This window comes from Pituophis catenifer, unplaced genomic scaffold, assembly GCF_029215685.1.
Source record: "Pituophis catenifer annectens isolate HBS135680 unplaced genomic scaffold, rPitCat1.0.hap2 SCAF_3, whole genome shotgun sequence".
NCBI lineage: Eukaryota > Metazoa > Chordata > Lepidosauria > Squamata > Colubridae > Pituophis > Pituophis catenifer.
This window is the reverse complement of record NW_027256883.1, coordinates 2,745,368-2,761,621: the sequence shown is the minus strand read 5'-3', so window position 1 is coordinate 2,761,621 and position 16,254 is coordinate 2,745,368. Positions and strand designations below refer to the sequence as shown.

At 42.8% G+C, this 16,254-nt stretch overlaps 1 protein-coding gene across 2 annotated transcripts in view; it reads right to left on the bottom strand.

Annotated features, from left to right (window-relative positions):
* The window catches only part of TOP1MT (DNA topoisomerase I mitochondrial), a 30,719-nt gene extending 17,573 nt beyond the window's left edge, over positions 1–13,146 (bottom strand). The window contains exons 1-5 of one of the 2 annotated variants that reach the window (XM_070941949.1): positions 13,103–13,146; positions 9,628–9,703; positions 7,678–8,327; positions 1,155–1,270; positions 782–903 (exon numbers count right to left, since the gene is read on the bottom strand). In XM_070941949.1, the coding sequence (XP_070798050.1) occupies positions 782–903; positions 1,155–1,270; positions 7,678–8,327; positions 9,628–9,703; positions 13,103–13,146 (1,008 nt within the window). Of the gene's footprint in view, positions 1–781; positions 904–1,154; positions 1,271–4,192; positions 4,309–7,677; positions 8,328–9,627; positions 9,704–13,102 lie in introns of those variants that run through there. The other variant, XM_070941950.1, reaches the window with a different exon arrangement.
* Between the last annotated feature and the right edge of the window lie 3,108 nt (positions 13,147–16,254).

Genomic DNA, 16,254 nt, shown 5'->3' with positions numbered 1-16,254 from the left:
TTTAAGTATGGACTTCAATTCCCAGAATTCCCTGTGCAACATAGCCTTTAAGCAATGTGGACTTCAACTCCCAGAATTCCCCAGACAGCATGCCTTACTTTAAGAAGTATGGACTTTGATTCCCAGAATTGGCCTAGCTAGCATGACTACTTTGAGAAGTGTGGACTTCAATTCCCAGAATCCCCTAGCCAGTATAACCACTTGAAGAAGCAGATATAAAAAAACAGAATTACCAAGAGGTATTTCCTATGCCAGGGCTCTCCAAACTTTGCAACTTTAAGACTTGTGGACTTCAAATCCCAGAATTCCCCAGCTGCCTGGCTGGGGAATTCTGGGAATTGAAGTCCACAAATCTTAAAGTTGAATTCTGGGAGTTTTTAATCATGGGGCCAAATTTATATATATCTTTTTAATTGTATTTTAATGTTTGTAGTTTATGTTTTTATTTGGCTGTTCACCACCCTGAGTCCTCAGGTATACAAATTTAAAAACAAATAAATAAATAAATAAATAAATAAGTCTTAAAGATGAATTCTGGGAGTTGAAGTCCACAAATCTTAAAATTGAATTCTGGGAGTTGAAGATCACAAGTCTTAAAGATGAATTCTGGGACTTGAAGTCCACATTAAAGTTGCCAAGTTTGGACACTCTGTCCTAAGCAATCTCATCTTCCTACCTGTCAGTTCCACCTTTCCATCATTCTGCTTTTTTTGGGGGGGGGAGGGGAATTTCCCCTATAATAATCTCCCAAATAGCTGCCAAATCCACCCCTGGTGGATACCTGCATCCAGTCACAGAAAAAGTTGTCCTGGAAAATCTTCTTGCGTGCGTAATCATCATCCAGCATCTTGGCGAAAAACGTGGCCACTTCCTCGGTGGCTCGGCTGAGTTTCATAGGCCTGCCTACAACAGAAGGGGGTGACCATGCAGTGATCAGGTGGGGGTCATGGCTAACCTCCCATCCCAGTAAGGGCCAACTCTTCTCTCCACCCGCCTACGAAGCTCAAGAGATGCCATCACACCCAGTTTCTCCTCCACCTCGGATGTCTGTAGAGATTCTCAGTCATCCAGGTCATGGTTGTCCCAAAGGTGCTTCTCGAAAAAGACACCTCTGGGACTCCACCTTGGATGCAAATCCAGAGAAGACCACCTACCATTGTAGTAGAACTTGACGGAGTTTGGCAGAGGCTCGTAGGGTGCAGCAAAGTAGGGTCCTTTGTGGTGCAACTTATGCCATTTGACCCCATCGTCTCGTTTATCCTCTTCCCACCTGGAGAGAAGAAATTTAGAAAGTGTTAATGTCATCCGAGAAGACCAAGAACCTGATAAACGATTTTATACAAGCTAACTGTGACTCTCAAAGAGAGAGCTGCAGAAAACAAAACAGTTTTAACTTGCATCGAGAAAAGCATGCAGGATTTCAATCAGCTTACCACATTCCTGGGAAGCAGTATTTTTAAAAAAAAAAAAAAAAAAAGTACTGAGGACTAGTGCCTTGGGCAAGGGTTGGACTAGAAGACCTCCAAAGTCCCTTCCAGCCCTTATGATTCCACAATTTCCAAAATTAAGCCATAGTTCCACTAAGAATAATTGGCTAGAATAGATAATAGAATTCGTTATTGGCCAAGCGTGATTGGACACACAAGGAATTTGTCTTCGGTGCATAAGCTCTCAGGGTACATAATAGTTGTAAGTGATCAATCATGATCATATAGTCATCATAAAAATACATTCATCATAGTCATAAGATACAACACATAGTGATAGTCATAAATCATACCAGGAAACTAAATAAACCAATATAAATCGTACAGCTACAAAGCAACAAAGTTATAGTCATAAGTAGAGAAGGAGATAGGTAATAGGAAAGATGAGACGAATAGTAATACAGCCTTACTAAATAGTTGTAACAGTATTGTGGAAATTGGTTGTTTAGCAGAGTGATGGCATGGGGCAGGGGTCAGCAACCTGCGGCTCTAGAGCCGCACGTGGCTCTTTCACCCCTCTGCTACGGCTCCCCATCACTCAAAATATGCATCACAACCACCAATGTGCGACACCCGCCGGCACGCTATTTATTGAGCTTTTCAACCCCCGGTAGGCCAACCATGGATAAATCCAGGAAAAGTTTCAGAAGAAAATGAAACATTTAATTGAATTACATATGCTAGTTTTGTGGCCGCTCAAGAAATAGTCAGGCACGGGAAGAGTTTTTGTGGCTCCTGGTGTTTTCTTTTCTGTGGGAAACGAGTCCAAATGGCTCTTTGAGTGTTTAAGGTTGCAGAGCCCTGGCATGGGGGAAAAACCTCACCTCACCTCCTACAGTAGTGGCCAAAATTGTGGAAACCTTTTGGGAAAAGTGTATTTTTGAGGTTTGATGGCTAATAACACCACTTTTTTGGGAAGTAGTACCATAAAATAAGAAGGGAACAGCGTTCCGTGTGCCCTCGGTGTTGAGTCATGCCGGCCACATGACCACGGAGACGTCTTCGGACAGCGCTGGCTCTTCGGCTTTGAAACGGAGATGAGCACCGCCCCCTAGAGTCGGGAACGACTAGCACATATGGGCGAGGGGAACCTTTACCTTTACCTTTTACCATAAAATTATATATCAATGGAAAGATAATTGAATCAAGAATGTAATGCAATAACTTTTAGGAAGGATTTGCTACTAGAATAGCAGTTACGGTATAAAGAAGGAAAGTGAAACACATAGAAAAAACGAGATGTACAAAAATTATCACCATAGAAAAAATGAGATATACAAAAATGATCCCCATGTCAGTTAATCCTTAGTTGGGTAAACTTTAGCATGAATTAGGGCCTTACAACATCTTCCCATGGAGTGAACCAAGTCTTTGAGTTCTGCAGCTGTTCTAATGTGAAACCAAGATTGAATGATGGCTTCTACGAACTGGGTTTTATCGCTGGGTCGCAAGTTCTGACTAACAAGTTTCTTTAGCCGGCTCCCTAGATTTTTTTTTTTTAATTTTTTAAAACACACAAATAAACATACAATACATCTTTTCGGAACAGAGCATTGATAAATTTGTTCAACTTTTTGTTCATCTTTTAACAAAACTTTATATATTCTATTTTTGCCTTGACACTTATCACATATCTCAACTATTACCGTCTGGGCCAAACTATTTAATTCGATTTTATCTCTGCTTTTTAACTTTTGTATATATGTATTTTATTGTTGGCTGTTCACCGCCCTGAGTCCTTCGGGAGTAGGGCGGTATACAAATCAAATAAAAGTAAAGTAAAGTTATGGAAAGCTAACTCATATTAACTTGATCAAAACAATTACCCTTCTATTAATCCACCTTAGATCTTAATTCAATTAATACCAATTACAATACCATCGATTTCCAATTGGGTTAAGAAGGTCTGGGCTATTCCCAGGCTGTTCCAGCAGTGGAATAGGATTATCTTGAAATTCCAAAAAAAAAAAAGTTGTAGTTATTAACCATCAAACTTCCAAAAGAGCCTTGGTAGTACAGTGGTTTAGTGCACCCTGTTATTAATACAGCTGCCTGCAATTTCTGCAGGTTCGAATCTTACCAGGCTCAAGGTTGACTCAGCCTTCCATCCTTTCTAAGGTAGGTTAAATGAGGACCCAGTTTGTGGGGGCAATAAGCTGACTTTGTATAAATATACAAAAGTATATTTTGTATAAAGTATAAAGAGCCTGTAGTACAGTGGACTAAAGCACTGTTATTAACATCTGCTGCTTGCAATTGCTGCAAGTTCAAATCTCGCCAGGCTCAAGGTTGACTCAGCCTTCCATCCTTTCTAAGGTAGGTAAATTGAGGACCCAGTTTGTGGGGGCAATAAGCTGACTTTGTAAAAATATACAAAACTATGAAGGCTATTGCTTAACGCCTTGTAAGCCGCCCTGAGTCTCTGGAGAAGGGCGGCATATAAATCAAATTAAAAAAAAAATACAACTTTTCCCAAAAGGTTCCCACAATTTTGGCCACTACTGTATACTCTTTCCAGTTCTAGCACCCCACTTGGAAAAAAAAATGCAGCAAAATCCAAAGAAAATGATTACACAGAGCTTCAAAGCAGCCTCCTCTTTCATGCTTTATGCCCAGCAACGCTGGAGACCCTCCCCAGCTCATGCCCGCCCCATGCACACCGGCAAAACACGTGTCTCCGCTGGCCAACCTGGAATACGCGGTACCTGGTTTTGGGGACCAGCACTCTGATGCAGGCTGCACAAATCCGGGTGAGAGTCAGAGGCGCAACCTGGCGAGGGGAGCGTGCCCACTGTGCCAGGCTGTGCCCATGCTTGAGCATGCCTTGCCAGCCCAGTCATGTGCAACTGGCCACATGGAGGGATTGGGGGATGCTTTAGCAATCCCTATTTTTGCAAAATATATAGAGATATATTTAATTTTGCAAAATGAAACAGGGTTGGCGGGGTGCCTTTTCCTGCAAGAGGCATGGTGCAAAAAGGAGGTAGCCCACCGTGGGTCTTTTTGCAGGGAGGCTCCGGTGCAATTGCGCCACCCACCCACCCACCCACTCAATGGCCATGTCCCGAGGCATCTGGGAAATGTAGTCCTATTAAGGATTTGCTGGTTTAGGGGTAACTAATAGATCGCAGAGCAATGGAGCTCGCTTAAAGAGACAGGCGTCTTTCCTAGTCAGGAAGTTAACCTGGGATCCAGTGTTTCTCAACCTTGCCCGCTTTAATAAGGGGGGGGGCTTCAAATCCCAGAATTCCCCAGCCAGCATGCTTTAAGGGGGGTGGACTTTAAGGTGGGTGGGTGGGTTTCGAACTCCCAGAATTCCCCAGCCAGCATGATTTAAGGGGGGTGGACTTTAAGGTGGGTGGGTGGGTTTCGAACTCCCAGAATTCCCCAGCCAGCATGCTTTAAGGGAGGTGGGCTTCAATCCCAGAATTCCCCCGCCAGCATGATTTAAGGGGGGTGGGCTTCAAATCCCAGAATTACCCAGGCAGCATGATTTAAGGTGGGTGGACTTTAAAGTGGGTGGGTGGGTTTCGAACTCCCAGAATTCCCCAGCCAGCATGCTTTAAGGGGGGTGGGCTTCAAATCCCAGAATTCCCCCGCCAGCATGATTTAAGGGGGGTGGGCTTCAAATCCCAGAATTACCCAGGCAGCATGATTTAGGGGGGTGGGCTTCAAATCCCCGAATTCCCCAGCTAGCATGCTTTAAGGGGGGTGGGCTTCAAATCCCAGAATTCCCCCGCCAGCATGATTTAGGGGGGTGGGCTTCAAATCCCAGAATTCCCCAGCTAGCATGCTTTAAGGGGGGTGGGCTTCAAATCCCAGAATTCCCCAGGCAGCATGCTTTAAGGGGGGTGGGCTTCAAATCCCAGAATTACCCAGGCAGCATGATTTAAGGGGGGTGGGCTTTAACTCCTAGAATTACCCAGCCAGGAAATATGTGTAAATATGCGTGGACTCCAAATCCCAGAATGCTGGCTGGGGAATTCTGGGAGTCCACTCATTTTAAAGGAACCAAGAATGAGAAACTTTGCAGTTATATACCCCATTTTCTGACACATTGGCTCAGAAGGCAGCAAATAGCCTTAGATGGGATTACTCAGGAGTAAAAGTCTACAGGATGGCTGTTCCAACTGATTGCAAACGGAGGAGGAGGAGGAGAACCATGTTCGTCAAGAAGGGGACAGCTTTACTCAGCTGTAGTTCCCTTGATCAGATGCACAGAGAGGATGGCTGGGGAATTCTGGGAGTTGAAATCCACCCATCTTAAAGTTTTAAGAAACTTTGCGCTAGACTGAGGTGGGATTTAAACCGGGATCAGCTGAACTCTAAGCAATCCCCAAAGCTTTCATCCTGCAATAAAATTTGTCAGTTGGAAAAAGTGCTTCCCTCTGATCTTTAATTGCAATTCAAAATTGCAATTTTAATGCAGCCAGTAATTCTGTTGGAAGGTGATCCTCACTATTTTAAGGAGCAATGCATATGTCTAACAGTTTGCCCCAACTCTGTGCTCTCTAGATTGGCTATTCCACAGAATCCAACGTGGCAGCACCTTCTGGGAGTTGTAGTCCAGACACCAATGCATTCTGGGAGTTGTAGTCCAAGGCACCAGACTGAAAGAACTACCAGAAACTCAAAACACAACTCTTAGATGACATCTGGTGGATAAATAGAAGAATAGCAGGAATAAAGCAGCATAATAATTATGAAACTTTTTGTAAATATTATAGGAGAGTCTACAACAACCAAAAAAAGAAAAAGAAAGAAAGAAAGAAATCAGAAGCAACAACAAACAAATTCAGAAAAAGTCTGGTAGCACCTAGGTAAGATAAACTCATTGTATTGTAAGGCTTACAACTTTTTTTATACTTGACTTATAACTTACTGATCATTTGGTTTGGTTCTGCAACCCAACAAGACAGAGACAGACTTCAGAGGATAATTAGAACGGCAGAAAAATCAATGGCTACCAATCTGCCTTCTATTGAGGATACTGTATACTGCACGAGTCAAAAAGAGGGCTGTGAAAATATTTACAGACCCCTCACATCCTGGACATCAAATGTTTCAACCCCTACCCTCAAAACGATGCTATAAAGCACTGCACAACAGAACAACTAGATACAAGAAGAGTTTTTTCCCAAACGCCTTCACTCTGCTAAACAAATAATTCCCTCAACACTGTCAAACTATTTACTAAGGCTGTATTACTATTACTATTGGTCTTCTCATTGTTCCTATCACCCATCTCCTCCCACTTAGGACTGTATGTCTGTAAACTTGTTGCTGGTATCCTTACAATTTATATTGACTGTTTCCTAATATGATTTGATTGCTTATTTGTTCCCTCTGACTATCATTAAGTGTTGTACCTTATGATTCTTGACAAATATATCTTTTCTTTTATGTACACTGAAAGTATATGCACCAAAGACAAATTCCTTGTGTGTCCAATCACACTTGGCCAATAAAGAATTCTATTATTCTATTCTATTCTATTCTATTCTATTCTATTCTATTCTATTCTATTCTATTCTATTCTATTCTATTCTATTCTATTCTATTTTATCCTATCCTATCCTATCCTATCCTATCCTATCCTATCCTATCCTATCCTGTATTTTCTATTCTATTCTATTCTATTCTATCCTATCCTATTCTGTATTTTCTATTCTATTCCATTCCATTCCATTCCATTCCATTCCATTCCATTCCATTCCATTCCATTCCATTCTATTCTATTCTATTCTATTCTATTCTATTCTATTCCTATTACCCAGCTCATTGCTTTTCAATGCTTTTTCAAATAAATGTAGAAACCCTTGCAAATTCAATACATCAATCTTAACCTAACTAACTCAAACTAACTCCCCAAAAATGTTGGGGGGCGGTGGCACTTTGATGTTGAAAAAGTAACAGAAGTCCTGTTTTTCTCTAACTAACAGCTTGCCTCCAGAAATTGTGGGTGCTCCATCACTGGAGGTTTTTAAGAAGAGATTAGACAGTCACTTATCTGAAATAGTATAGGACATTCTCCTGCTTGAACAGGGGGCTAGACTAGAAGACCTCCAAGGCCCCTTCCAGCTATTCTATTCTATCTGTATAAAATCAGGTGGGGGGACTTCAACAGCAGAGATTTAACATCGAAAACGTTTGCCATCAAAATCACAAATCACTTAAACGAGAAACGTACCATCTCCACTTGTCCTCCTCGGCTTTTGATCTTCTCCCACAGTTTCCTTCATCCTTCTTCTTTTTCTTCTTCTTCAAAGTCTTGTCCACTTCCTCATTTTTCCTTTTCCGGGATCCCCTGAGAAATTCTACATTTCGAACGCCTCTTTTGCTTCTGCTTCTCTTGGTCTTTTTCTCAACTCCATCTTGTAGGGTTCCTTGGTCTCCTGTCCCTTCTTCTTCTTCAGAGTCACCTTCCAGCTTGATCTCAAATGGTGACCTAAATCCAGACTCATCTTCTGTCCTTTCTTCCATCTCTTTTCCCAACTGAGGGATTTCCTCACCTGTCCATTCTCTATCCACCTCTCTCTCGCCTTCCCACTCCTTCTCCGTCTTGACCTCAATGTTCTGCTCAGATCTTCTCCTGTCCACCCCATCTTCTCCGTCTCCTGGTCCAATGTTCTGCTCCAACTGCTTGTCATTATTCCTCTCTTCTTCTGTTCCTCTGAAATCCTCCTGGTCCAGACCTTGTGTGGTTCTGCTACCTCTTTTCTCCTCCTGCGTGGAATGACCTTCTCCCTCTAGGTTTCCAGAACAAATTCTCCCTTTCTTTCTTCCCCTCTCCTTCTCCTCCGGTCCATCACTTTGGAAAGAGTCTGCAGCTTCAGTCACCTGTTAAAGAAAATGTGAATGGGTTTACAGGCAATCCTTGACTTACAACAGTTCATTTAGTGACCGTTTGAAGTTACGGCACAGAAAAAAAGTAACTTAGAAGTATTTTTCCCACTTACAACCGTTCCTGCATCTCGTGATTAGTCACGTGATTAAAATTCAGCCACTTGGCAACTAACTCATATTTATGATGATTTTATTTTTTATTTATTTATTTATTATTGAATTTCTATACCGCCCTACTCCCGAAGGACTCAGGGTGGTGCACAGCCATGAAATAAAACACATAGATATACAAAATTTAAAATCGAATAAAATGAATTAAATAAATTTGGCTGAATTAATACCCATAATTTAAGATACCCATATTTTAAAATACATTAAAAATTTAGAATTTACACTTAAAAGGGAGAAGATTTAGGCGATTGCCATGTCCCGGAGTAACGTGATTCCTTTTTGCGATCTTCTGATGAGCAACGGGGAAAGCCAGATTCATTTAACAACCGTGTGACTAAGTTAACAACTTGCAGGGATTCACTTAACAACGGTGGCAGGAAAGGTCGTAAAATGGAAAACCAAGCTCACTTAGCAAATGTGTCACCTAGCAACAGTGGTTATAAGTCGAGGATTACCTCAACCATACACTAGATTGGGGGGTCCCCCAAAGGTGTTTTTCAGAAAGGTGATTTGACTTTCTTAGGTTGTTTTTTTCACCTCTGAAAACGTTTCGCTTCTCATCTCAGAAGCTGCTTCAGTTCTGAAGAAGTGGAAATGCAGGAATGTAACTATACAGGTAATTCTCGACTTGCGACCTTAAAAACTGATTGGCGGGTGGATCGGCCTCCGGGAATACCCCCAATCAGTTGTTCCCAGCAACAGGTTCGTTGGTTGTGAGCTCTGCGCCTTGCTTTTTTTTCAGCCTCTGAAACTTCTGAAACTCTGTTTCAGAAAAAACTTTTTTTTTGCCTCTGAAAGCCTCTGAAACAGAGCTTCAGAACTTTTTTTTCTGAAGCTCTGTTTCAGAGGCTTTTTTTCTGAAGCTTTGTTTGGAGGCTTTTTTTCTGAAGTTTCGTTTCTGAGGCTTTTTTCTGAAGCTCTGTTTGGAGGCTTTTTTTCTGAAGCTTCATTTCCGAGGCTTTTTTCAGCCTCTGAAACCTCCATTTGAGAGGCTGGGCGGGGCTACATTCAGAGTATAAAACGCACCCAGATTTTCACCCTCTTTTTTGGGGGGGGAAGGCGCGTCTTATACTCCGAAAAATACGGTAAATGCAATTGCTACACAAAATTCCACCGTGCTTACTGCCTTATGCCCACGTGTGGCCACACGTGCCCCATCTTCCGACTGAAGCCTGGTCTTCTTTAACACCGGCTCTTCTCTGAAATGCAAACACAGCAGAAGGGGTCTTCAGACGGGTGCGTAAAACTCAGCTGCACCTTCCCCAAACAATACTCCGGGATTTCAACTTTCAAGAAACCCAAAAACTGTTTAGGGTCCCAGGACCACCCCCCCCACCCCCCACACACACACACACTGCCTCCCACAGCACAATTCCCATCACATCCAAATGATGGACTATCTGTTAATATCAAGCAAGGTTACGGCATACACTTGAAAGGAGTCTATAATTGTGGAGACTGTCTCGCAAGAACAACAAATGCTTACTCACAAGGAATATGCATCTGTAAAGCTTGTAGGGTTTAGTTTATTGATTAGCCCATAGGCCCATGATGGCGAACCTATGGCACGCGTGCCACTGGTGGCACACGGAGCCATATCTATGGGCACGCGAGCATTGCCCTAGCTCAGCTCCAGTGCGCATGTGTGTGCCGGCCAGCTGATTTTCGGGCCTTTCAGCCCACCGGAAGTCGGGAAATGGGCCGTTTCTGGCCTCCGGACTGTCTCCAGGGGAGTGGGGAAGGCCGTTTTTGCCCTCCCCAGGCTCCTAGAAAACCTCTGGAGCCTGGGGAGAGCAAAAAACGGGCCTTCCAGTCCCACCAGAAGTCGGGAAATGGGCCATTTCCAGCCTCCAGAGGGCCTCGGGGGGGGGGGGAGGCTGTTTTCGCCTTCCCCAGGCTCTTAGAAAGCCTCTAGAGCCTGGAGAGGGCAAAAAACAGGCCTACCGGGCCATGGCATGCCAAAAGCGGGGGGAGTGCGGGGGGGGTTGCATGTGCATGCACAGGGAGCGAGGCACATTGAATTATGGGTGTGGGCACGTGCACGCACGACCCCCCTGCGCAACCCCCCGCTTGTGGCACACAATAGCAAAAAGGTTAGCCATCACTGCCATAGGCCATATCAAAGTGCAGAGTTCCAAACACAGATTACTAGTAAAAGCCTATAAAAACAATTTAAAGTGAAGTTGGAATAAAATACAATAACTGAATATATGGACAAATAAAATAAAATAAAATAAAATTATATTTCAGTATCACCCCTACAAACTAGCCCAATCAGTCCCAAAGTAAAGCTTGTAACAATTCTGGGTTGTTAAAAGTAACCAAGAGTTACCGAATTTTTTGGAGTATAAGATGCACCGGAGTATAAAACGCACCTTAGTTTTTGGGGAGGAAAATGGGGGGGGGGGAATCTGCCTACCAGGTATTCATCTGGCTAGCATCCTTAGTCTGATAAATTTCAGCACATTATTTTTGCTGGTTTTGAGCGCGCGCATGCTCGCACTTGCGTGGTTAGGGATACAAATCAGCTTGTAAAGCACAGCTGATCTTCGGAGAGAGAAGCACTGAGAAAAGCAGGCGAAGTATGGAAGATCACTTCACTCCCTAGCACCTCGTTAGGGCTGGAAAAAAGCTTATAAAGCACAGCTGATCTTCGGAGAGAGAAGCACTGAGAAAAGCAAGTGAAGCGCAGAAGATTGCTTCACTTCCTAGCGCTTCATTAGGGCTGGAAAAAAGCTTCTAAAGCACAGCTGATCTTCAGAGAGAGAAGCATTGAGAATAGCAGGCAAAGCTCGGAAGATCAGATCACTTCACTCACTAGCACCTCGTTAGGGCTGGAAAAAAACTTTGAAAAACTACATTCGGAGTATAAGACGCACCTAAATTTTCAGCCTCTTTTAGGGTGGGGGGAGGTGGAGTGCGTCTTATAGTCCAAAAAATATGGTAGGCATCTTGCAGACCTCAGCTAGAAATCAGGAATTGAGATGGCGTGGAGCAAATAGAATGTGTGTTAGACAACTCCTGAAGCATTTATTAGCCAAGGCTTAGGAATAGGGACAGTTAGAGACCAATAAAATAATTGTTAGATCATTACTGAAATGTTTATTAGATGATATTTTTTATAAATCCCGCTTTATTCTGCTTTCTGCTTTAGTGAAAATGTATAAAGCTTTCTTAATTCTATTGTTCGCGGTTCCTTGGCATTTTGGCCAGGACACTTTTTCTTGGAGCGCTTCAATAAAAGGGGGGAAAAAACCTGCACCTCATGTCTGGTACCCTTCATTGGCCACAGCACCAGGTTCTGACTCGAATTGAGGACCACACAGCCTATCCTCCATGCCAGGGATGGGCACCTATGACAAACTCCCAATCTGTGGACTTCAACTCCCAGAATTCCTGAGCCAGCATGGGAAATAGTTTGCAATGGAAACTCTGCTTCCCATCATAGTCGTAAGTCAAGGACTATCCTCACTGACTCATTTTAAATATGTGCAATCCTGGTGGTGGTGGAGGGGATTAACTTTCCTGCAAACATCTCTCGAAACTGTTTGTCTGTCCAGACCCGAAGATCAGCCGACTGGTGGGAGGTATGCGCGCATGCACAGCAGAGCTGAGCTGGGGCAACGGCTCACGTGTCCACAGAGAGGGTGCTGCGTGCCACCTCTGGCACGCGTGCCATAGGTTCGCCATCACAAGTATAGGGTTTCCTGCTTGAGCAGGGACTAGAAGACCTTCAAAGTCCCTTCTGGCTCTATTCTGTCTGATTGCATTTTCAAGTACAGAGCCATCAACCATAATGTGGACTTGTCTTTTTCTCACTCTACTTATCCACGCACAGGACTTTTCAAAAACTTGGCCATTTCTAAAAAAACAGTATCTATGAGAACTTTGGAGCCACCATGTTCTCAAGAAGTTCACATCATCACAAGTGCATTTGCACAAAGCTTCGCTTTCCAATATTAGGAATAGAACAGAATAACAGAGTTGGAAGGGACCTTGGAGATCTTCTAGTCCATCCACATGCTCAAGTAGGAAACCCTATACCACTTCAGATAAATGGTTGTCCATTCTCTCCTTAAAAACCTTTAGTGTTGGAGCACCACGACTTCTGGTGTCATGTTGTTCCACTGGTTAATTGTTCCCACTGTTAAGAAATCCCTCTTTAGTTCTAGGTTGCTTCTCTCCTTGGTTAGTTTCCATCCATTGCTTCTTGTCCTGCCTTGAGTTGCTTTGGAAAATAGGTAGACCCCCTCTTTTGGGGGGCAGCCCCTCAAATACTGAAACACTGCTAACATGTCATCCCTTGTCCTTCTTTTCATTAAACTAGACATATCCAATTCCTGCAACCGTTCTTCGTAGCCTCCAGTCCCTTAATCATCTTTGTTGCTCTTCTTTGCACTCTTTCCAGAGTCCCAACATTTTTTTTATATCGTGGCATCCAAAACTGGACGCAATTCCCAAGTGTGGCCTTACCAAGGCCTTATAAAGTGATATTAACACTTCACGTGATCTTGATTCTATCCCTCTGTAGATGCAGCCAAGAACTGTGTTGGCTTTTTTGGCAGCTGCTGCACATGGCTGGCTCCTATTTAATTTACCTCAGATAAGGAACAGCATGTCCGTTACAGAGGGTGGAATCCATGACATCTCAAGAGTTCTGGAAGAAAAAAAGAATTTAAGACGAACACATCAAAAACCTCCTTTTTTCCTTTCTCCGTTTTCCCAACATTTTCATTTGTATTTGTATTTTGAACTTCCATAAGTTTAATAAAATTATATTTTAAAAAAAATAGCAGGTAAAAATCTTATGAACTTTTTATGGGGAAAAAATAATTTTTGTAATTTATGAGTTTGAAGATTACAAAGGTGACCTTATGGAAAAGTTATGAGGTAACTCTAGAGAGAGGGTAAAATATAAATGCATTTTATAATCACTTTTAAGATCAGAAACTATTTTTCTTTCTTTTTTTTTTCTATTTCATTTCTGATTTATTTTTTCTTCACTTCTTTTCTAATATTTGCATTGTTTTTGCTAAACACTTCAAGAAAATTATATTTTAAAAAATAGCATATAAAACCCAAGGGACGAAATATAACCCAAATAGAAAGTTTTTGAGACAGATTCGATTCTATAAACCAATTCTGTTGAAAGCTCTGGATTATTGTTAGACTTCAATTCCACCTTGTAAACAGAGTTTTTGGACGGATGAAAAAATAATAGATTAATTTCCTGCTTGTACAGGCAGTCCACCGAGCCTGTCTGCCACTGGGAATGGCTAAACAAGCTTCCATTCATAGTCTGTTCAACATCAAACCAGCATTCCATGCTTCCTTGCCCTAATAAGCTAGGAGTTGAATTTCAACATTCCACTGAGCTATAATTTGCTTCACTCTGATTTGAACCAAATCTGAGTTCATGAACCACAATAAAGCCAAAATCATGGCTATATCGTATCCATAACCTATAAAAAAGGGTTTTTTTTAATGCCCCCATTTGACTTCATCTATGGTACATTCAGGGCTCCATGTTTGAGAAGACAACGGTCATGAGTTCAGAACACAAGCCATGAAGAGGAATGTAGTATAACTTTTACCTAGAGAAATGTAGACGGAGGGGATGAAGGAAGGACTCGTTTCCTGCTGCCCAGAAATCCGGATTAAAAATAAATATATAAATAAGGAAGGTTGATTGAGGTTCAATGTCAAGAGAGATGGACTTGGATGAATCATGAGTCATGGAAGATCTCTCTTTTGCTGAAGATCCTCAAGTCAAGGTGAGCAGAGACTTAGCTGCATCAGCTACGTGATGGTCTACAAGACCAGCTTCAAGTGTCTATGAGGTCACAAATCACATTAAACTTTGATTTGCTCAACAGTGATTGGTTGAATAAGCTTCAGGTGACTTAGCTGAGATATCACGCTCAACGAAAACCCATAAATCTACATTATGGCTCAGTGAAATGAGTGAACGGATCATGTGGTCCCTAGAAACCCCAACTCCCTTCATAAGCAAGGGCCTGCATGAGATCCAGATTCTAGATTTGCTTAATGAATTCTTAAGAAACAGTATTAAAGAAGTATTTAAGTACATTTATTTATTTATTTATTTATTTATTTATTTATTTATTTACTATCAAATTTATAGACCGCCCTTCTCCCGAAGGACTCAGGGCGGTGTACAGCCAAAGTAAAAAACACAGATACAAACATTAAAAGCAATTTAAAAAGATATATATAAATTTGGCCCCAAAGTTAAAAAACAATAACAAAACATATTAAAAACATTTTTTTAAAAAATTGTCTTAATTTAACTTAAGTGTCAAAGCAGCCATAGCAACTTTAAGACCAATGGATTTCGATCATGCTGACTGGGTAATTGTGGGTGCTGAAGTCCAGAAGTTTTAAAGTTGCCAAGGTTGGACACCCCGTGTTAAAGAAAGGCAAGACTTGAGTGCAATCCCATGCAGGAGAACTCTGGGCTCCCTTCTTCTAAAACCAAGGAGAAATTCACCTTGGGAAGCCAAGTTCTCTTGCAATGGCCTCTCCTTTGACAGAAAACTCTGGTCTGGATCCTTCAGAAGACAAGACTGTAAGAGGAAGACACAAGTATAACACTAATATGTTTACAAACAAGAGTTAAGAGTCTTTCTTGGGCTCTGCACCCCTCAAATGACAACCTACACCCATCCCAATCCAATCCTGGCTTCCTAGTCCTCTCACCCAAACGTAGTGGGAGATAAACCAAGGTCCAACCCATTTTTGGTGTCCCTCAGAAGCACAGTTGTCAGACGGGTGACACAGCTGCCTGCCACTCTGTGACGCTAGACTGAGAAAAAGAAGACATCCACCCTACTTAAGCATTCATTTTGAGAGGAGAGGAGAGGAGAGGAGAAGAAAAGGAGAAGGAGAAGGAGAAGGAGAAGGAGAAGGAGAAGGAGAAGAGAAGAGAAGAGAAGAGAAGAGAAGAGAAGAGAAGAGAAGAGAAGAGAAGAGAAAAGAAAAGAGAAGAGAAGAGAAGAGAAGAGTTGGAAGGGACCTTAGAGGTCTTCTAGTCCAGCCCACTGCTCAGGGTTGAAATCCAGCAGGTTTTGACAGGTTCTGGACAACCGGTAGTGGAAATTTTGAGTAGTTCAGAGAACCGGCAAATGCCACCTCTGGCTGGCCCCAGAGTGGGATGATAATGGAGATTTTGCAATATCCTTCCCCCAGGAGTGGGGATTTTGCAGTATCCTTCCCCTGGGAGTGGGGGGGGGATTGAGATTTTGAAGTATCCTTCCCCTGCCACGCCCACCAAGCCACGCCCATAAAGCCACACCAAGCCACGCCCACAGAACTGGTAGTAAAAAAATGTGGATTTCACCACCGCCTCTGCTCAAGAGGTGGCATGCAGCACCCTCTCTGATGGCCCACGAGCCATTGCCCCAGTTCAGCCTTGCTGTGCATGTGCACGCACCTCCCGCCAGCCAGCTGGTCTTCGGGTCTCTGCCGCGCGTGCGTGAGGGGTGGGGCATGTGCAGGGGGGCACACACGCATGCGGGGGTGGGGTGCACGCGTTGGGGCCGTGCGCGCATTGCATTTTGGAGGTTTGGGACAGTGGTGAAATCTAAAATTTGTTACTACTGGTTCTGTGGGCGTGGCTTGGTGGGGGGTAATGTGACTGGGTGGGCGTGGCCTTTTTTTTTTACTTTTAAAACCATTTTTTCTACAACCTCTTCAGCAAAGAGGTTGCAAAAAAAATGCTTTCAAAAGG